Below are 22,467 nucleotides of genomic sequence, written 5' to 3'. Positions count from 1 at the left end.
GGGCTGCTCAGGCAGGCTGTACCTTCCTGGTGCCTCAGCCAGCAGGGAAAGGAAGAGGCAACATGGGGCTGGGAGAAATCTCTCAGCACTGTTGGGTGGTGGAGTCCCCATCCCTGCAGGTGTCCATGGACATGGCACTCGGTGCTCTGCTCTGGGTGGCACGGTGAGGATGTGTCACAGGTTGCACTCGATGGTTTTGGAGGTCTTTTTTGGCTGAAATGATTCTGGGAGTCTGCTCAGGGTTGTGCTGGCAGTGACAGCCTCGGTGGCTGTCCCCTGGGCGCCAGGGGCAGGGGCTCAGACTTCTGCCTCTGTGTCACCTCATTGATTTCAGCACAAACAGCTCGGCTCAGCTCCTTGCAGCTCGCTGAGACAGGTGCTAGAGATGATCCAAACAGCCCACAAACAGCAGGAGAAGGGGATGGGGAGAGCATCCCATTGCCTTCTCCTGGGAGATGGGGCAACCAGGAGAGCTGGCTGCTATTTGGACTAAACCAAACTCAGGTTTTTTCCATGTGTCTTGTGCTGGTGGGGTTTTCCCTTTGTCCCTGGATAGGCAAAATAATTTTGGGGATCCTGATGTGGGGACAGAGAGGGAGGAGATGCAGAGCTGGCACAGATGTGACCCACGAGTGCCAGGAGGCTGCTGGTGGGTGCAGGAGCAATCAATCCTGGTGTGGAAAGGATTACCAGCATTTTAGGGCCTGTTTTGCTTCCAGAGGGAGATTTTCCATGCTGAGAATAAGGACCCTCAGCCCTGTGATCTGGTTGTCATTTAGGGCCCCGATGTTTCTCCTGCACGCAGCCGCTCCCGCATTAACATCTAATTAGCAGCAGCTTAAAAACCCCCACGCCTGAACTGCCTGAACCGGGAGGAGAAAGAAAAGGGTGAGGAATTAAAGATGCAAAAGACCTGTTAGATCATCTGGTCCTTCCTTTGGGATTGTTCCGGCGGTGTTTTGTCCAGTCTTGTTCAAAAAGTCTCCAGGGCCATTACGGCTTCCCTCAGAGGGCTGTTTCATTGTGTACCGAGAGAAACCTTCATAAATGTAAAAGCTTTATACAATTGAGGTAAAAGAAACAGATTGAGTCATTGTATTGTTCTTTGTAATCAGCTTTGCTGTTCATTAATTTCCTCCCCAAAGCCTTATTTAGGCTGGGAATCTGAGAGAAAAAGCACGTGTGAGGGATGGTGGGAACAGGCTGCCTGGCTCCGGTGGGTTCCTGTGCATCACCCTGCTCTCCCTGGCAGCCTGGATGTGTTCAGACACCTCCAGGAGCCCTGGCTGCCCCTGGGCTGGGCCAAATTCAGCTGCAAAGATGGGGATAGGTTCATCCTGCAGTGGGGTCTGGCTCTTCTGGGCAGCTCCTGATGCTGGAGCTTTCTAATGTAGCTGGTTTGAAGTGACAGCATTAAAAAAAAAAAGGCTACAGGTGGGCATCAGCTGGTGCAGAAATGAGCAGAAAAGAGGAGGCACAATGCTCACCCTTGTGCTGCAGTGGCTCAGGGGTTTGGGAGCCGTGCCCTTGGCTGCAGGCTCTGCAGTGACACGGCATGGGACACGCAGCATCCCTCTCTGTCCCTGTCACATCAGATGCTTTTTGCTGGTGGCGTGTTCTGGGTGAGGCTTCTTTAATTAGGTCTCCCTATCCTTCCGTGTCCCAGTGTGTGTTTGCTTTTTTAACCTTGCCAGTCTGCTGGATAATTTTTTCCTTTAATGTGCCTTGCTTGTTTCCCTTTCCAAACAGTGTCCTTCCTCCTCTGGTATTTCAGTGGAAGGTGTCCCTGCCCTTGGCAGGGGGGTGGAATGAGATGATCTTTAAGGGCCCTTCCAAGCCAAACTGTTCTGTTATTATTTTCTTTCCTCCCTGTTTTTCTCCCATCCTTATCCCTAATGATTCCCCAAGTCCCCTGCATCGTGTCTGGGCTCTTCCAAGGGGACGTGCTCCACACTCAGGCCAGCTGCCAGCATGGCCCAAATGATGTGTCCTTGTCCTTCCTGTCCTTGTGGGGACACCTGGGCCAGCAGCAGTGTGTTTGGTGGCCCTCAGCAGTCCCACGTGCAGTAAATGAGCAGCAGTGCCAGATGTTGTGCAGCCAGCTGCTGCTCCTTCTCCAGAGTGCTCCAGCCTTGGACCGGCTTTAATCCTCCCCCCTGGAATACCCCAAGTGCTAATCCTGGGCTCTGCCAGAGGGAATGGCAGAGGGAATGTTCTTGGGAGGGTGCTTTGGGTGTTCTCTGGTGAGCTGGGGGGATCCCAGCCTGTTTGAGGGGCTCAGGGAAGTTGGCTTGCCAGGAGTTTGGTGCAGCAGTGAAGGATCAGTGGCATTGCTCCAGGTGCCTGTTTGCATTTCCTGGCTGGAAATGCAGCTGGAGTTGCACAGGGGAGACAGAAGTGATTCCTGCTGTGATCCACACTGCTCCTGAGCATCTCTGCTCTTTCCACTACACTTCCCTTTCTGTCTGAGGGCTCTGTGGGGTCTCTTGCAGCCCCCTTTCCTTGCCCCAGAGCACCCTGTTGGCCGTGGGCGGGTGCAGAGGGAAGTTGTGGGGAATTCCCAGTGAGGAGAGCCGGGGCTGATCCTGCCAAGCCAGCTCTCCTCCCTCACAGCCCTGCTGGAGCCTTCCCAAACATCAGGCCCTGCAGCCTCCCCAGCTCTGTGCATGGGGCAGTGCTGGGAGGCTCTTTCACAGGGCTTTTGGAGGAGGAAGAGCAGGAGATGAGAACCAGGAGGAAGAACATACTTCCAGCCTCTCTGGCTGCTTGGCAGCACCTCCTTTGTCCTGTGGAGGAGGATGGGGGGCATCTCCAGGGCTGGGAAAGAATGCCCTGGTGCCTGCTGGCCAGCCTGCCTTCCTCCTGCACTGCTCAGAGCCCTGCACCACAGAGTCCTGAAATTCTCTGGGCATCCTTTATTGCCCAGAACCTTTCTCAGGGCTGGCCTGTGGTGCTCAGAGCCCTGCACCAGGGTACCCTGCACTGCTCAGGGCATCCTTTATGCTCAAAGCCCTATTGTAATACCATTCCTGACTCCTTTTTAAACCTGATTCAAGTACAAACACATTTATTTCAAGTGTTTTCACTTTCTTTTTTCTTTCTCAGGTGGTCTACACGGCTGTTTCACTCTCTGCATCTGCTTAGCCCTTAACCCTATTCAGGGGATGTTCTGCAATGCTCAGGAGGTGTCCTGAGATGCTCAGAGCCCTTTTTGGGGAGGGAACCCTGCAATATTCAGAGCCTTGGATCGGGGAACAATATTGATCAACCCTGGATCAATAATCCCTGCACTGTTTAGGGCACCCTTAATGCTCAGAGCCCTTCTCAGAGGTTCCTGTGGTGCTCAGGGAATGCTCAGAGGCCTGGACCAGAGAGTCCTGAAATTCCCAGGGCATCCTTTATTGCCCAGAACCTTTCTCAGGACTGGCCTGTGGTGCTCAGAGCCCTGCACCAGGGTATCCTGCACTGCTCAGGGCATCCTTTATGCTCAAAACTCTATTCAGGGGATGTTCTGCAATGCTCAGAGGGTGCCCTGAGATACTCAGAGCCCTTTTTGGGGAGGGAGCCCAGCAATAGATTCAGAGCCCTGGATCAGGGATCAATATTGATCAGCCCTGTATCAATAATCCCTGCACTGTTTAAGACACCCTTAATGCTCAGAGCCCTTCTCAGAGGTTCCTGTGGTGCTCAGGGGATGCTCAGAGGCCTGGACCAGAGAGTCCTGAAATTCTCAGGGCATCCTTTATGCTCAAAGCCCTATGCAGGGGATGTTCTGCACCGCTCAGGGGATGTCCTGAGATGCTCAGAGCCCTTTTTGGGAGGGTGCCCTGCAATATTCAGAGCCCTGGATCAGGATCAATATTGGGAGGAGGATGTGGGGCATCTCCAGGGCTGGGAAAGAATGCCCTGCCTGCCTTCCTCCTGCACTGCTCAGAGCCTTGAACCAGAGAGTCCTGAAGTTCTCAGGGCATCCTTTACGCTCAAAGCCCTATGCAGGGGATGTTCTGCACTACTCAGGGGATGTCCTGAGGTACTCAGAGCCCTTTTGGGGAGGGAGCCTTGCAATAAATTCAGAATTCTGGATCACTCTTGCACTGTTTAGGGCACCCTTAATGCTCCGAGCCCTTCTCAGAGGTTCCTGTGGTGCTCAGGGGATGCTCAGAGGCCTGGAGCAGAGAGTTCTGAAATTCTCAGGGCATCCTTTATAGCCCAGAACCTTTCTCAGGGCTGGCCTGTGGTGCTCAGAGCCTGCTTAGGGCATCCTTTATGCTCAAAGCCCTATTCAGGGGATGTTCTGCAATGCTCAGGGGATGTCCTGAGATGCTCAGAGCCCTTTTGGGGAGGGAGCCCTGCAATAAATTCAGAATTCTGGATCACTCTTGCACTGTTTAGGGCACCCTTAATGCTCTGAGCCCTTCTCAGAGGTCCTTGTGGTGCTCAGGGCATGCTCAGAGCCCTGTGCCAGGGTGTCCTGTGCTGCTTGGGGTGTCCATTTTCCCCTTTTGGAGCAGAGGTTTTGGGGCCCTGTCCTGGCTGGGAGCTGTGGGAGCAGGTACCCGGAGCTGTGCCGGCGCAGCTGGGGCCAGATGTTTCCCAGATGTTACTCACTTCCTGTCTGGCCTCTCCACATTTAGCTTTTTATGTACTTGTTTGTTTTGGACTACAAACAAAATAAAAAGGGTTTTTATAACCCTGTTCCCGTGGGGCTGGGAGTTCAGGATATAATCTGGAGTCTATTCACTATTGTCTCGATTCCCCCTTGCCCTCAGTGCCGTCCCTGGGCACGCACAGCCTCACACAGCCTCACGCTCTGCTTTTGTTAAAATCCTATTTTTCCCACATGACGTCTTCCCTCCGTGGACCATTTTTCCTTATGACCCTTTCCAGCTCCCAGGAGACTTCTGGGAATATGTCTGGGCAGTTTGGCATGGAGGCTGGAGGAGGAAACACCACATTTCTCAGCCCCAGCCTGTCAATGTGTTGTATGGAGGGCTCTGCAGAATACCTGAGGGTGGGAAGCTCATTGCCCTGGTGGGAAGCTCATTGCACTGGATATTTGCAATTATGCACTGGTGACACCCCTTGGTGCCATCCCTGGGCTCACACAGCCTCACACTCTGCTTTTGTTTAAATCCTATTTTTCCCACATGACGTCTTCCCTCCACTGACCATTTTTCCTTATTTTTTAAATTTATTTGTTTCAAATTTATTTCCTTATTTTTTTTAAATTTTTTCCTTTATTTTTTCCCATTCCCCTTCCAGCTCCTAGGGGAGCACTGGGAATATCACTGGGCAGTTTGGCATGGAGGCTGGAGGAGGAAACACCACATTTCTCAGCCCCAGCCTGTCACTGTAGTGTTAGGAAGGCTCTGCAGAATACCTGTGGTGACACTCAGCATCTTGCTGGGTTGCCTATTGAGGAATTGTAACCACTTTGCCTTGCTAAGGATGTTTGGAGAGTGAAACAGCCGTGTAGACCACCTGAAAAAGGAAAAAGAAAGTGAAAACATTTGAGATAATATGTTTGTACTTGAGTCAGGTTAAAAAAGGAGTCAGGAATGATATTACAAAAGGGAATTCTGTCAGCTTAGGGGTAGGGAGGATGAAAAAAATTATCTTAAAGTATTGTTTTGGCATGCCAGGAAGTTCTGGTAATCACTATAACAAAGCCATGGAGTTTTTCTCTCTGGAAAAATGAGGATCAGAATGTGCCCTGCTCTGTGGGGTTGTTTGGGGGATGCTCCTCTCCCTGTCCCCCTGGATCTGGGGGCATCCACTGTAACACCAGCCTGGCTCCAACAAAATGAACCTGGCAGCTTCCCTTCCAAATGTGTGTGCTCAGCTCTTTCTGCTCTCCTCACACTTCATTTATATCTTTTTTTTCTGCCTGTTGGGGTTAAGGCCCCTTTTCCTCTTTTCTTTCTCCTTCGCTCTTAATTGCCTGTTAAATAATTTAAATATTTAGGACTAAAGGGCTTCAATTATCCATTAATTTACATTAGTAATTTATATATCAGGCTGAATGGACACACTGTTAGTGTAATGGGTCCCTGTGGACTGGCAGCAAGGGGGCTGCAGTGCATTTTCCTGGAAGCATGGATGTTTCCTCACACCTCCCAGCCTGCATGTCAAGTGTGTGAGAGGGACCCCTGCTGTGGGGTCTGGGGTCCCATCTCCTTGGGATGGAAGTGTTTGGGTTTCAAAGGAGCATTTTTGGGGTTTTTTTTCAGTTTTAACTGTGCTTGCAGGGGGTTGCATGTGTTGTGTGTTGGTGGAAGCATGGAATGGTTGGGATTGGAAGGGACCTTCAAGGGATTTTCCAGCCCCCCTGCCACTATCCCAAGTTGCTCCAAGCCCTGTCCAACCTGGCCTGGGACACTTCCAGGGATGGGACAGCCACAGCTTCTCTACTCTAACAGGGAAGAATTCCTTCCAATATCCCACCCTGCCCTCGGGCAGTGTCCTGGCACTCCATGCCTTTCTCCAAAGTCCCTCTCCAGCCCTCTTGGAGCCCTTTCAGGCACTGCAAGGGGCTCTGAGCTCTCCCTGGAGCCTTCTCCAGGCTAAACACCCCCAGCTCTCCCAGCCTGGCTGAACACAAGAACCTCCCTGAGCAGGGACAGGGTTAATTTGGGAGGTGCAGCACAGGGGGAGCTTTGGGGGCTTCCTGAGGCCAAGCCCCTGGCAGAGCTCTCCGTGGGGACTTTGGGGATGCTTGGAATGGCATGGGCTTAGCCTTGGAGGCCAGTGTCCCCTGGCCAGTGCCAGCTGGCTCTTCCCCTGGGATGGGGATGGGGCAGCACCTTTTTCCTGCTTGCAGAAAATGTCTGGGGAGGATTTGGGGGTTTCCAAGTGCTTGTACACATTTGGTTTGAACCCAAACCGGTCCCCACCAGTGCTGGGCTAGCTGGCAGTCCTGGTGACAAGTCATTGTCAGTGGCATTGCCAGTCCAAGCAGGACTCCTCAGGATCCATCCCTGCAGGGGTCAGGAATCAGGGGCAGTGTGAAAAACTGCCAGTCACTTGGTTTTAAAATTTTAGAAGTTTAATAGTAATAAAATGGTTATAAAAATAGTAATATAATTAGAGTAATAAAAAATTTGGACTATTAGGATTTAGGACAATAGGAGACAATAAAAACCAAGAGTTACAGACAGTCCAGGTACCTTTTCTGGGCAAAATAAGCCCCAAAAAGGACCCACATTAACAGACAATTAACCCTTAAAAACAACAGCCTGTTGCATATTCCTACACCTCATCCATGATGCATAAATTCCATTCAAACCCAGGATTCTGTCTGGGCAGTGTCAGCTTCTTCCTCTGAATCCTGACTGAGTCTTCAGGGCTGAGTGAGGCAGGAAGAACTCGATAATGGAGCAATAAATTCTCTTTCTCTGAAAGATTTGGGTGTCCTGTAGCTGCTACCTCAGTGCAAGTCCTCTCTTAAAAAAAGTATCCTACATAGCATAGTTTCTATTTTAACATTTTGTTATAACCTAAAACTATATTTAACACAATACTTGAGAGAATGAATACAGCATCACTTTCTAACACAACACATATAATATTCATTTGAATCTTTGCCAAAAGCCAATCACAAAATACTCATTTTTCACAGGCTGCAGGGCAGGGCAGAAGGACCATTCACGGATCCAGGCAGGAGTAAATGGGAGCTGAGCTTTGCCCCCGCCGGAGCTCCCGGGGCTGGCCCGGAGCAGAGGTCGCTCAATGACTCCCATTACCCGCAGCACAGCCCCCGTGGTTAAAGCAATTAGTGCCAATCGTTTATGGAAATGCAGCCGCTGCGGGGACAGCCAGGGGAAAAGGACCAGGCTGGTGGGCACCGGGATTTTTCCGTGCTTTTTCCATGACGTTCAGTATGGGTGACCCTTTGCCCTTGCTCCCTTGAGAGTTTGTGGACCACCTGGAAGCCCAGGATGCTGTGGTGGGATGCCCAGGATTTTGTAGAGGGATGCCCAGGATGCTGCAGTGGGATGCCCAGTGTCACTCACTCGAGGTCACTAAATGTGGCTGTGTTTGAGGGTCCCCAGGATGAGGGAAGAGATGAGAATCTTGACTCTTATGCTTCAGAAGGTGGATTTATTATTTTATGATATATATGATATTAAAAGAAAATGATATATTAAAACTACACTAAAAGAAAGAGAGAAGGGAAACATCAGAAAGCTAAAAAAATAATGATAATAAAAAACCTCGTAACTACTCAGAGCTTCGACACAACTCAACTATGCTTGGTCATCAAGTAGAAACAATTCACATGAGACCAATCAAAGATGTACTTGTCAGCAAACTATCTTTACACTACATTCTACAGCTATCAGATAGTTTCCTTTTGTTTCTGAAGCCTCTCAGCTTCTCAAGAGAAAAACCTCTGCAAAAAGATTTTCATAAAATATGTCAGTGACACCCAGGATGCTGCAGTGGGATGCCCAATGTCACTCACTCGAGGTCGCTAAATGTGGTTGTGTTTGAGAGTCCCCAGGATGAGGGAAGAGATGAGAATCTTGACTTTTATGTTTCAGAAGGCTGATTTATTATTTTATGATATATATGATATTAAAAGAAAATGATATATTAAAACTACACTAAAAGAAAGAGAGAAGGGAAACATCAGAAAGCTAAAAAAGGATGATAATAAAAAACTGCTGCAGAGGGATGCCCAGTGTCTCTGCCCTCAGAGGTGCCCCTGAGCCCTGCAGGAGCCATTCCACTGCTGTGCCTGGCATGTCCTGCACCCACCAGGGCCATGCTCAGCTTTTGGAGATGCTCAGCGTGTTTGTCACTGAATTCAACATGCCAAACTTCATTTTACTTGTCAACATTGTGGATTTTGAAGGTCAGTTTTTATCAATACCTTGGGGTCTCAGGGTATTGGTATCAATATCAGCAGAGGGAGAGGATGATGTGGGAGGAAGCACTGGCTTGTTGCAGCATCAGCAGGGATGCTTCCAGGTGGAGTCCCACCTACACAGGGTGGCACAGACCCCCAACATTTGGGCATTTCCAGCCTGAGCACCTCCAGCAGCAAGGGGTACCCATTCTGAGACAAAAAGGATGCTTTTGGGAGTTTGGGCCACCTAGGAGTTTAGTTTGGAATGTGTGTGCCAGAGGACAAAAGGAGGAAAGAGAAGCTTGGTGGTGTGGGAGCGTGGGCTCTGTCCAGAGAAGAAAAGGTGGAAATTCCCAGTGGTGAGAAAGGAAGAAACCTGTGGCGACACAGGGTCCAGTGGAATTGAAATGCCTGAGAGGGGAGGAGGGTGCCAAACAACACTAGGAAGCTCCTGGAGGCTCCCCACCTCCCTGGAAATGGAGCCTGAGGGGAAAAGCTTTGTTTTTTGTGGGGGTTTCCTTCCGTGCTCCCCAGAAAAACCCCTAAACCTCATGGTTTTTATCAAACCACAGCATTTTTTCTCTGTGTTAAAGCAGGTGTGAGGTGCTAGGAGCCCAGCTGGCTGCGGGGTTTAGAGGGAAAGAAATAAAACTAATCAAGGTAATGGCTAAAATCCTTTTGCCACTGGCTGGACACCTCTCTTTGTGCCACAAAGGGGAAGCCACGATGGCCTTGATGTACCTGCCCCCATCCCACCTGCTCCTGGCTTCAGGGATCAAATCCTGGCACAGAAAAGGGGATGGGGGAGCCTTGTCATCTAAGCTGGTCTCACTGGTGGTTTGGGAGCTTATTCTTTAATAAGGATATTGCTGAAAGAGGGGGGAGAGAGAGAAAAATCTTAATATTTGACATTCAGCATCAGCAGGGATTATTTTTTTTCCCTTAAATCTTTTTCTATCCCTGTTTCTCCCCCTCCCCCCATTTTTTTCCTTCTGTTTTCCCCCACAGTAAAACGAGAAGGAAAGGAAAGGGCAGAGAAAGGACAACAAAAAGCAAAATATTTCCAGCCTCCATTTGTGGTGGCTGTTTTGTTGTTGTCGGGGTTTGTTTTTTTTTTATCGTAGCAACAAATCTGAAAGATTAAGGGCAACTTTAAAGACTGTTTAATAAAGGGACCTTAATCAGCCTCTCCTGTGATGTTCCTCCCCCAGCTGAATTAATGGGGAATTTGAGGCACGGAGTGGACCTTTTCTCTAGTTGTTCTTTTTTGTGATTAAATAATAATATTAATAATAACACGATGATTCAAATGACTTCAAACCAGGGCAGCGTTGCTGGCGGTGCCTCCCTGGGCTGGGCTGGAGGGCAGGAGGTGACGCTGGGGTGGCTCCGGTGGCACAGGGAGCCCCGGGAGCTGCAGGAGAGGGATGCTGCTCCCAGCCCACGCCTGCCACCGAGCGAGCTGCGGGAGAAGAGTGGGAAAAGCATCGGGAAAAGTAGGGCAGCAGCTGGTGAGGGGCTGCAGAGAGAGAAAGAGAGGGAGAGAGAGAGAGAGAGGCTGGCTGGAGGCGGAGGGGAGTGTCCTTCCAGCCAGCCTTGGCTTCCCGGGAGGAGAGAGTGGGTGAGAGAAAGACAAAAAGGATGGGTGGGAAAAAAAACCCTCCCAAAACCAAACACAACCATCCCCCCCCAGCTTCCTTTTGTATTGCTCTTCCCTTCTTTGCTGCCTCAACTTTTTGCTTTACCTTGTTTGACTTCCTTGGGGTGGGTTGTGCTCAGCTACCTCCTGGATTTTGGGACTGAAGTGCCACCACCCAGGAGTACCAAACCTTGTGAGCCACCTTTAGAGGGCCTGGCTGGGCTGTGCCCACCTCGATGGGGTGCTCAGAGGGTGAAAGCTGCTCCCCTCCAGCCCGTGCTCCTGTGGGATGTGTGTGCCCCGGGAGGGATGCCCGGTGGGCAGCAGAGCATCCCTCTCTTCCCAAGGAGCACTGGGAGGTTCACAGCCTTCCTCACTGCTGCTGCTGCTGCTGCTGCTGCTGTTTTAAAGTCACTTTTTGTGCCCAAAGTCGCCTCCAGATTTGCACGTTCAGGGGAGAAAAGCAAACCCACCCATTGCAAAACAGCCTCCTGAAAGTTGCACTCTCAAGGGGAACGCTGGGGAATTTACATTTTGAAATATGTATGTAATTTGGGTGAAGGGGAAATCGCTCTCTGTCTGCAAAACCGTGGACTTTCTTTCTCCCAGAGTTAGCATTTTTCCAAACTGCAGTGCTCAGTTGAACAGGAGATCCTTTTCTTAAATTATTTCTTTATTTCCTTCTCTGTGTTTTCCAAGGAGAGCTCGCAGTTTCCAGTTGGAGTTTGCTGCAGTTTGAAGGATAATTAATAATTCTTTGGACTTTCTGGCGTTAACCAGGGCAACAAGTCCCTGTTTGTTCCTTGTTTTCTTCTCCCTTCTCTCTTTTCTTGTTGAAATGATTATTCTTTTCACAACAGGAGCCCAGCACACGCCGTACATGTGAATAAACAGCGCGTTACCGCCTTCTCCGCTGCTGGGGCTTTCCTTTCATGGGCCAAAGCAAATAAATAAAAAGTTCATATAATTATTATATCCATTAAAAACAACGTTGTAGCTCAGTAAACAGAACAAACTCGACAAGAGGACCGTGACAATGGAATTAAAATAGCACAAAGGGAAGTGTCTGTGCCCGTAACAAGAACCAGCGCGAGATGAAATTTGGAGAGAGTTTTCCAACAAAACTGCTTCCCTGAAGGGAATGTATAAAACAGCACAAAAGAAGCCAGCACAATAGAGTGTAACAGGGATTTGCTGCATAATTCCTCCTCCTTTTTTCCTTTCTTTCTTTATTTTATTTTGATTTGAATTCACTCTGTTTTCCGTGGGTATTTACGGGGATCTGCGCGGCTCACGACGCCGCTAAAAGCAGAAATGAGGAACAATTTACACCAATCTGCCTGTGTCGTGTTGTAAATCCATTTAATGAAAAATGAAGAGATTTTTACCATAAGGGATCTCAGCTGTTTACACTTCTCAGGAGGCTTCTCCTTTGATTATCATAATCATAAAGATAAACAAAAGAGTAGTGGCTCCATAAATACTCCAGTGTAATGCATAACCAACAAGATAAATCTCTCTCTTTCCAGCTCCTAGGATGGGAAGTGCTGCCAGAGCCTGGGTGTTTCTCCCCTTGGGGGATTGGGGATGGTTGGAATTTGGGTTGGACTCTTAGCTGAGGCTGCCAGGGGCACAGGGATGCAGTGCTGGGATGCACAGGATGCTCAGTGGGATGTGTAGGGATGCTGAGGTTGGATGCCCTATGTGAAGTCACCCTGCCTTAGTTTACCTCTCAGGCTGCTTTGCAAAAACCTGACCTGAGGATTTAGCTAAAAAGTCGATGTATTTTTATATTTGTTTATATAAATGAGGTGGGTTTTGATCAACAAGGCTGTTTGTTACGTGCAGAAATATCTGTGGGGCTGCCCAGCTCCTCCTTCCCACCCCTTTTCTCAGCACAGACTTTGCTTTCTTTATTCCTTTCCCTGTCCCCATCCAGTCCTGGTTTAATAAAGGTATGCAGTCAGGGAGGCCAGCTGCAGGCTCTTCCTTTAGCTGGGAGAGGAGGAATCTGCTTATTTTTTTTTTCTTTCTTTCCAAGGGTGTAATTAGGGCTGGCTGGGTGCACCCCCTCATTACCCAGGCTGGGGAGGAATGCTCTCTAATTATAAAGTTTGCCTGTCGCCGGGCAGGAGGGACAGGAGGGACTTGTAACCCGCTGGGAAATGCCTGTCTGTCCTGGGAAATGCCTGTCTGTCCGTCCCTCTCGGGCTGGGTGGGCTCTGGGAGGAGCTGGAGGCCCTGGGATGGAGGGATGGGGCTGGATGATGCCAGGTTTGGCAGGAAGGGACTGTGAAGCTGCTGGAAGAGGGCAGCCAGTGGAGGAAAAGGAGTGAGTTGTCAGGCAGAGATGCTTGGGGGAAAGGTTAAGTGGTTCTTTCCAGGTTTAGTTATTAATAAAACTGGTGAGAATGGAGAGGCCAGATGCAGATATTGCAGCTGCTTTTCCTGCCTGGTGGGAGCAGGAGGGGATGGGTTCCAGTTTTTGGGGTCCAGAGAGGTAGAACAACACCTTCTGCACACCCCTGGACACAGCAGCACCCTGGGGGCTGGGATTCTGTGCAGCCCCTGCAGAATTACCCAGCCTGGGGGCACGAGGGTGGTCACCCCACAAGCACAGCATCCCCATGGGTTTCTCAGCTCAAAATCCAGCCTGGAGGTGGGGTAGACTCATGGAATGTTTTGGGTTGGAAGGGATCTTTAGAGATTGTGGGTTTCCAACCCCCCCACTGTTGGCAGGGCCACTTTCCACCAGAGCAGGGGGCTCCAAGCTCCATCCAGCCTGGCCTGACACTTCCAGGGATCCAGGGGCAGCCACAGCTGCTCCAGGCAACCTGAGCCAGGGTGCCACCACCCTCACAAGGAAGAACAACTTCCAGAAATTTCCTTCCTTTCACTTTGAACCCGAATGAACCCGCGTGCTGGGTACCACAGGTTATCCTGAAGGCTCCACACTCAGCTTTGTGGCTTCTGCTGGCAGCTTGGGGCTGTCCCCTCCCGGGAGGGAGAGGTTAATGAGCCACACTGAGTTAATGAGGCCGGGGCTTACATCAGCCAGCTGCAGCCCTGGGGACCTGTTACATTCCCTGCATCTCACACTCAGCACTTCCCAGCCTGTGTCTGAGCAATCCCAGGCTGCTGAAGGCACAGGGGTTTGTGGGCTCTGTGTGAGGAGGCAGCAGGGAGAGAGCTGGATGTGGGTGCCTTCAGATCTCCCAAACCATGCTCAGTTCCATCCTGCATCTTGGGTTGTCCTCTGTTGGAATTCAGGACAGTCCTGGACTGCCAAGACCCCTGCCAGGGGGCTCAGGGACCCTGGCACAGAGCCTAAAACACCTGTGGGTTTGATTATGACCCATGGAGCAAATGACCAACCTTGTATGAAGATCTGCAAGCCATGACAAATTAAGTAGAATGATAGTGAATTTATCACAGGGTGAAAAAAAAAGATTTTTGGGGTTTTTAGAATGGGGGTTCAGGGGGCAAGATGGAGGGATCTGGGCATGTCCAGCTTTTCTCCTTCTTCTTCTTGGCCTCCATCTTCTGCTGTGATGGTGGCACTTTTAGATTGGTTTAGAGTCTAAATTGGCTCACTGTCTAACATAGGTGATGGGTATTGGGAAGTGATTGTAAATATTGTACATGTAGTTTTTAGTATAAAAAGATAACACCACCTCAGGGGCAGGCAGAGTGCCTGGACTGCCTTGTTGAGTGGACCTCAGCTGGGCAGGAGAAAGAATTTTATAGATAAGAAACAATAAACAACCTTGAAACTGAGAAATGAAGAGCTCTGACTCTTTCTTCAACCACCAGAAAAGAGAAAAGAGACTTTTTAATGCATCTTGGGGTCACTGTGAGCAGCCAGAGTCCTGAGAGTCCTCCTTTCTCCCTGCTGTGTCTCCAGTGGGCTGTAACTCCTGAGAAGGGGCTGTGGCACTGCTCCACTTCATGGAGACTTTGCTTTGAAGGTGCCACCTGCTGCTGTCACCTCCTCAGAGATGGGGCTGCGTGCTGGGGACCCCCTGGCTGTGTGGGAGGCTGAACTTGGCAGAGCAAGGGTGAGGAGGGGATGCTTGGGGTAGAGAGGATGATGTGTGGGGGAGGAAGATGCTCAGGGTGCTTTTAGGAAGGGAAGTTTGCAGGGGTGTCACCCCTGGACACAAAGTTGTCCCAATGGCAGCCTGTGATGGGAAGCCCATGGGAACAGGACAGGCCTGGACTGGTGATGCCAGTTCCTGCTGAGCTCAGGGATGGGCTGGGATGTGGTGGGATGCACTTGTGTCCCAGCAGGGATGCCCTGAGTCAGGCAGGGATTCTGGAATGGCAGGGAGCCATGCCATGGCTCCAGTGTCAAAATTTGCTGGAGTTGAAATGGCAACAGCACTAATCTCTCAATGAGCCTGTTCATACATTCTCCCTGGAGGCAATAGGAGGGGGGATTTGGGGAGGGGGGACAGCCCCACTCCAGCTTTCCAGACACCTCCTGGAGCCCAGCTGGGGGCTGGAGCATCCCCTCCATCTCTGTCTCAGGAGCCAGAGCCATGCCCATCCCTGCTGGGGGATTGGGAAGGGAGATTGGGAAGGCACATGACTCCTCCTGTGGTGCTGCAGATAAGCTGTCATGTATTTTTTCATTTCTCCAGGAGGATTTTAACCCACCTGGCAGGTTTAACTCTTCCCTACCAGGCCTTCCCAGGAGGCAGCACCTGCCCTGAGGCAGGCAGGGACGTGGGGAGGTGGAGGCAGAAGGGGTTAAGCATCCAGAGCCACTGAGATTTAGCTGGAGAAACCCAGGCATCCCAGCCTAATCCCTGCATCCTTCCATGGCTTCCCTGCCTGCCTGGGACCGGCAGGAGGGAGGGGTGGCCGTGGGTGATGGGCACCCGCTAATGCTCCTGTAATCTTCCAAATATTTGGAGGGATAACAATTGCAGGAGAGAGGATTTTAACGCTTTCCTGGGGAGGTTTGCTTGGCCATTGCTGCAGGGGGAGTTGCTTCCCGGGCTTGCCATCCTCAGTGCCACGTGTTTGGGGTGATGGAGCGGGGGGTTAAGGCTGGATCCCACCCCGGTGCTGCTCCCTTTGGTGGGTGAGGTGGGTTTGGGGTCGTGGATCTCCACAAAGTTGCAAAGGCTGGCGGCAAACATCTGCAAATCACCCCCCAGGGAACAGATGCTGCAGATAATCCAGCTCAGCCCCTGCAGATTAAAATGTGTGATGAGGGATGGGGAGAGGAAAAGAAATGCCTGTTCCCCTCCTCCCTTTTCCTCTCATTGCTCCTACTACAGCCTTCAGGAGTTGGTCCCGTGGCTTGAGCTGGGAGCTGCCCCCTCCTTTTTGTCTCTCCCTGCCCACAAAGAGCTCCAGACACCCCAGAACACCGTGCCCCAAGTCGTGTGAGATTGTGGGATGGTGACAGCCTGGGACTTCCCAAAAAAACCCCCAGGAGAGATCTGGGAAGCAGGCACCCACGTCCAGCAGGAAGGAGGGAAGCCAGCAGATGGGAACCCCCTGCAGACGTCTGCCAGGGAGATGATTACAGGCAGCCGAGCGCGCTCTCAAATATTTATTAGTTTGTCACTGCTGGGAGTTTTATTGCTGGTGTGATTGCAGGACTGGAAATCCCGGCTGTGCAGGGCTCCTTTCCTGCTTTCCCATGCAAAAACATCTCCCCTGCCTGCTGCTCCTGTGGGTCACTGGGCCACAGTGTCACCTGGGGTGGCACCAGAGCCGTGGTGGCCTCTGCAGGTGGTGGAGTCGCAGCACTGGGAAAGTTCCTTTTTCTGGGTTTTGCAGTTGTTGCCAGGCAGTCAGGGCTCACAGCAGCAGCAGTTGTTCCTGCACAAGCAGCGTGTTCCTCCCCCCAGTGTGGATTTTTTGGGGGGCCCCCATGAGTGCCGGCAGAGGCAGAGGTTTCCCATGCGGCGGGTGGCAGCGGGGATGAAAGGCTGGCTTGATGGCTTGTGATAAATGTGCCCAGCATGCTTCTCCTCCCTTTTCTCATCCAAAGTCCCCCTTGTTCCTATGCCTTAATTCTTCCCCAGTGTGTTTAAATAGCAGTGAGCATTTCATGCTGGAGGAAAACGCCCTGCCCAGCTGCAAATGCTTTTTTCCCAGCTAATTTCTGAATGGAAAAATCACCCTCCCCCTTGATTTGCTCCCATCCACGAGTCTGGGGAATCTGTGGGGTTTGGGCTCCATGGCATGGCCCCAGTTGTGAGTCTGCCATGAAGAACCCATCATCCTTTTCTCCTGTTAGAGCTGCTTTTTTGGCCCCAGATCTTTCCTGGCCAGAAACAAAAAATCCCTCATCTGTTGTGAGTTTGCAGGACTTAAACTTTCCCAACATGCTCCTGGCTTAAAAGGTTCAGGTGTTTTGGGTTGAAACCTTAAACCCAGCAGGTTTTTGTAGCCACCAAAAGCAGGTGTTGGATCTGGTTGGTGACACCATCCTATTCTCCCACCTTCATCCCCAAAGTCACATAAGTGGAGAAGAACCTTAAAGCCTCAGCATTTATTTGGGCAGAGCCCCTCTTGGAGCAGGGTCTGGATGGGATTTTTGGTACCAGCAATGTCTCAGCCCCAAACATTGTTCTGGGGGCCCGAGTGGCTCCACTGCAGCCTTCACCCTTCCCGTGCAGATGATCCCGGTGAGTCACAAATCCGGATTTTCATCCCCATCCGGCCGTGACTCATCCCCTTCCAGCTCCTCTTGGATGACCTAAAGTCTTGTTCAGCATCACCAAAGTGGTGATGAGGTGGGAGAAAACATATCCTTGCTGCTGGCTGTTGGAGAAGGATCTCTCCTCCTGGCCTGTGGATTTGGATCAGGGCCATGAGCACTTTGGGTGTCACCTCCACAGGGGAAGATCCTCCCAAAAAGTGGCTCGTGAGGATACCTGTGCCCATTCCCAGCTGCCAAGCTCAGGTCTGACTTTGCCACAGGGATGCAGGGAGCATCATATCAGGGAGGTTTGCACACAAGCCTGTGAGTGAAGTTTTGTTGGCTGCCTCTGCTGCCAGTTCGATTATCTCCTGCCAGCCCCCATTGCCAGGGAATTTAGAGCCATGGCATCAAAGTGGTTTTCAAAATTAACCAAAAAAAAACAACACACAAACAACAGAACAACAACTCAGTGGATGAAAAATTGATTAGCAGATGAAAAAAAGGATGTTTGCTGCTGTGACAGGTGAAAGGCTGCCCAGCAGGAGCAGTGGCCTGAGGTGGTCACAGGGAGCAGTGTGGGATTTTGTTTCCAAGATTTTATTCAGGGTGGGTGGAGGGGGGGGTCACACACCTTGGCATTCCCTGTCTCCCTGCCTGCCACAGGGCCTGGGAAAATTACAGGTCTGCAAATGAGATGGGGAAGGAAATAACCAGCAGCAGAGAGGTGGGGAAGAGCCAGAGAGAGAGAGAGAAATTAGCCCAGAGTTTAATTCATTGTTTCCAAAAGAGCAGTTAATGGATTATGACAAATGTCCTACCGCTCTCCCTTAGTGCTGTGTTAAATGGAAATGGAAAGTCAATTTTCCTAAATGGATTTTAAACGACTGACCTCGTGCCTTTTTTTTTCTTTTTTTTTTTCCCTCACTGATTTTTGCTCAGGAGGAAGCCTGGTCATCTTGTTTTCTTGGTGCATCTGATTATATATTTTTTCTCTTCCTCCTCCTCCTCCTCCTCACAGCTTGGGATTCTGATTCTCTCTGTGCAGCACCACTGCTTGCCAAGGGTGATGGAGGCAGTGGGATCCTTTCTTCTCCCTGCCAGCTCTGGAGATGTTATCGTGGGGCTGGGGATATTTAGTGTTTTCCTGCACGCTGCAGTGCCTGAAGTTGAGAATCACAGCTCTGGCTGGGGAAAGAGAGGAGGAGGAAAAGCTCATAACTCCTTTGAGGGTAAAGAAAAGCCTCGAGATGTGACCTGACTGCTAGTGAGATTCCCAGGAACAACAGGTTAAGCAGCAGCATCCCTGTGCACCTGTGTGGGGGTTTTTATTACTCCTGTGATATTTGAGGTTGATCTTAATGGGCTGGAAACGGGTCTGCAGATGATGCTCAGCTTCAGTCAGAGCATCTTCCCAAGCTGCTGCTGGGAATGAGGCACCCTGGAGCTCTCACTCCTAAGGGATAACATTCCTTAGGCTCAAGAGCACAAGATTTTTCTTGGCCTGGCCTGAGCAGACACGACCTCCTGTTGTTTTTGCATTTAGATGGCTTTTGAAAGCAAACAAGCAGGAATATGGAGCTCCCCAGGGCACAGCCCCCCGTTTTCTGGGATATTAGGAATCCTGGTGGCACCTTTGGGTGATGTTCTCTGGAGGTGCCTGGGCTGGAAGCCATTGCTCACCTGTTGGGTGATGCTGAAATCCAAGTGCTGGCAGGGGGTGAGTTCCCAAATGCAGCTCCACTGAAGGTGTGAATGGCTGAGATTTGTCCTGGGGACATGGTCAGCATTCCCAGGACAAACCCTGCCAGCACTCTGCTCAGAGCATGCCCGTGCATTCCTCAGGGCTGTGAGGAAGAGGATGGGGGACACCAGCCCCTTTGGAGCCTCTCTGTGTCCCTGTCACTATCCATGGACCTGGGTTTGTTTTGCTTTTCCCTTGCAGTGTCCTCTAGTGAGATCACCCAGGTTTGGGTTCAGGGTATGGATGGGGGCCTAGAACCCAGGTGAAACAGGATTTATCCCACAGCTCTGGGTTGCTTTCACAGAATCACTGGGTTGGAAGAGACCTCCAAGATCGAGTCCAACCCAGCCCCAACACCTCAACTAAACCACATCCAGGCTTTGTTAAACACACCCAGGGACGGTAACTCCACCCTGGGCAGACAATTCCAGTACTTTATCACCCTTTTTCATTATTCCTAATATCCAACCTATATTTCCCTTCGTGCAGCTTGAGATTGTGTCCTCTCATCCTGCCAGCTGCTGCTTTGCTGTTTTTGCTTTCCCACCCATCCACATCTGCTGTTGCCACCCGTGTGTGTGCAGGGCAGGGAGGGAGCAGCGTGGAGGGGCCCGTGGGGCAGCTGCTGAGGCTCTGTGTGTTCTGGCAGGGCTGGAGTACAGCGATGTGCTGCCCGAGTCGTTCCCGTCGGCGCCGGCCGAGACGCTGCCGCACTTCCTGCGCGAGCCGCAGGACGCCTACATCGTCAAGAACAAGCCCGTGGAGCTGGTGTGCCGCGCCAACCCCGCCACGCAGATCTACTTCAAGTGCAACGGAGAGTGGGTCAACCAGAACGACCACGTCACCAAGGAGAGCCTGGACGAGGTCACCGGTGAGCAAAGCCCTCCTTGTCCCGCTGCTTTCCGAGCCCTTTTCCCTCTTGCTGCATCCACGCTGTTGGTGGTTCTCCTCCAAGCAGGCCGTCGTGGCCACAGAGAGCAGGCACAGACTTTCCCAGAAAAATCCTGGGAGGCTGTGGAGAAGCTGAGGGAAACTTAGAGGAAAAGAATTCAAACAATTATTATCTCTCTTTCTGTAACCATTGTTTGCTAGAGTGTGCTACCGGTAGTGTGAGAGTGTGGTATTTGCAGGTAACCCTAATGAGAGGAGGAATGAGTGAATCTGACTCCACGCTCTCAGAAGGCTAATTTAGTGTTTTATGATACTATATTATATAAAAGAATGCTATACTAAACTATACTAAAGAATATAGAAAGGAGTTATTTCATTATTATCTAAAAAGGTAATAATGAAAACTCGTGACTCTCTCCAGGGCCTTAACAGAGCTGATGGTGATTGGTCATTAAGTCAAAACAATTCACATGAAACCAATCAAACAATCATCTGTTGGATAAACAATCTCCAGACCACAGTCCAAAGCAGCAAAACATAGGAGAAGCAAATGAGATAATATTGTTTTCATTCTTCTCTGAGGCTTCTCAGCTTCCCAAGAGAAGAAATCCTGGTGAAGGTATTTTTCAGAAAATATGACAGTGACACCTGCTGTTGGTGGTTCTCCTCCAGGTAGGCCATTGTGGCCACAGAGAGCAGGCACAGACTTTCTCAGAAAAATCCTGGGAAGCTGTGGAGAAGCTGTGGTGTTGTATTTGCAGGGTTCCCAGATGAAGGAAGGAACGATGAATCTGACTCCATGTTCTCAGAAGGCTAATTTATTATTTTATGATATTATATTAAAGAATGCTGTACTAAAACTATACTAAAGAATACAGAAAGGATACTTACAGAATGCTAACAAGATAATAATGAAAACTCTTTCCAGAGCCTCGACACAGCCTGGCACTGATTGGCCAAAGAGTGATAACAACTCACATGAAACCAATGAAACAATCACCTGTTGGATAAACAATCTCCAAACACATTCCAAAGGAGCAAAACACAGGAGAAGCAAATGAGATAAGAATTGTTTCCCTTTTTCTCTGAGGCTTCTCAGCTTCCTAGGAGAAAATCCTGGGACAAGGAATTTTTCAGAAAATATGACTGCCACACTGTGGGAAACTTAGAGGAAAAGAATTCAAACAATTATTATTTCTCTTTCTGTAACCATTGTTTATAGATATGGTTTGCTAGAGTGTGCTATTGATAAACACCAGTAGTGTGAGAGTGTGGTACTTGCTATTTGGGTCCCCAGGACAAAGGAGGAATTGATGAATCTGACTCCATGTTCTTAAAAGGTTAATTTATTATTTTATGGCATTATATTACATCAAAGAATGCTATCCTAAAGCTATACTAAAGAATAGAGAAAGGATACTTACAGAAGGTTTAACAAGATACTAATTAAAAACTCGTGACCCTTCCAGAGTCCCGACACAGCTGGACCATGATTGGTCATGAAGTAAAAACAATTCTCATGTTGGATAAACAATCTCCAAACCCCACTCCAAAGCAGCAAAACACAGGAGAAGCAATCAGATAATATTGTTTTCCTTTTCCTCTGAGGCTTCTCAGCTTCCTAGGAGAAGAAATCCTGGCAAAAGAATTTTTCAGAAAATATGACAGTGACATGAGAGGTTTTGACTTTAAGACCAATCAGGTCTTAGATCCACCATTGTTCCTATAAGAACTGTAGATTTCTAATAATAAAGTGTCTTTTTATGCCTTCTGGATAATAAAGTCAATACTAATCATTACCTGATTGGGAACCTACTACCACACCCCTTCCACAATCAGGCTTGGGGAAGTCACCCTGCCTGATTTTACTCCTACCCTTGTGCAGGACTTGGGGTTCTTACAAGGGATTTTGAAGGCAGCATGTTTAAATCTGATTAAAAAGAAAAAAAAAAAAAAAAAAGGGACTGCTTTTCTACAAAATACCTAATCAACATGTAGGAGTCATTGCCAGGAGGGGTGGCAAAGGCTGGCAGCTTATGCAGGTTCGCAGAGGGATTAAGTGTTTAATGGGTAATGAGAGCAATTGCAGGTAGGATTTGAAATGCCTGTTGATGGCAAATGAGCTCTTTTCTGCCTCAGAGGATAAATCAGCCTCTGGCTGCCTGGAAAGGGGTGAGAAGGTGGTTTAGGCATTTTAGGGGGGAGTCTTACTCCATGGGGTTGGGCTCTGCAGAGCTGCTCGGGCCATGCCTTGAAACATCTTGGCATGAGAACAAGATATGTGGGGTTGGATATATCATGTAATCAAGCAGATTTGCTACAATTGGGATGCTTCAGCTTGGCACCCACCTTTTCTGCACCAGTTTTGGTACCTGGGGCTGCTCAGGGGTGGAGGAAAACAGTCACATTTCCCCTGTAAGATCTGCCCTCTGCTAATCCCTGCACATGTGGCATCCTGAGGGCTTTAAATCAAGGCAGGCTTTTGAACTGCAGTGGTGCTGGCCTTGGAAGGCAGGCTGGGCTTAGAGGAGAGACTTCACCAGCCTGGAGGAGCCACCGGTATTTTGACAGAATCTCCTCTTGCCCCTGTGATTTCTCCCACCCTCGCCCTTCCCTGGTATCTCTTGCTCTCCACCCTGTAGTAGCCATGAGCCAGTCTGTGCTCAGGTGCATTCCTG

The 22,467-nt window shown here is 49.9% G+C and overlaps 1 protein-coding gene across 2 annotated transcripts in view; it reads left to right on the top strand.

Moving 5' to 3' along the window:
- UNC5B (unc-5 netrin receptor B) overlaps positions 1-22,467 on the top strand; it is a 62,900-nt gene that overhangs the window by 21,957 nt on the left and 18,476 nt on the right. For both annotated transcript variants that reach the window (XM_071438464.1, XM_071438463.1), the window contains exon 2: positions 19,548-19,769. In XM_071438464.1, the coding sequence (XP_071294565.1) occupies positions 19,548-19,769 (222 nt within the window). The remainder of the gene's footprint in view (positions 1-19,547; positions 19,770-22,467) is intronic.

Source organism: Agelaius tricolor, unplaced genomic scaffold (genome assembly GCF_023055355.1).
Source record: "Agelaius tricolor isolate 1412-34295 unplaced genomic scaffold, bAgeTri1.0.p SCAF_13, whole genome shotgun sequence".
Classification (NCBI taxonomy): Eukaryota; Metazoa; Chordata; class Aves; order Passeriformes; family Icteridae; genus Agelaius; species Agelaius tricolor.
The sequence above is the reverse complement of the archived record's forward strand: the minus strand, read 5'-3'. Positions and strand labels throughout refer to the sequence as shown.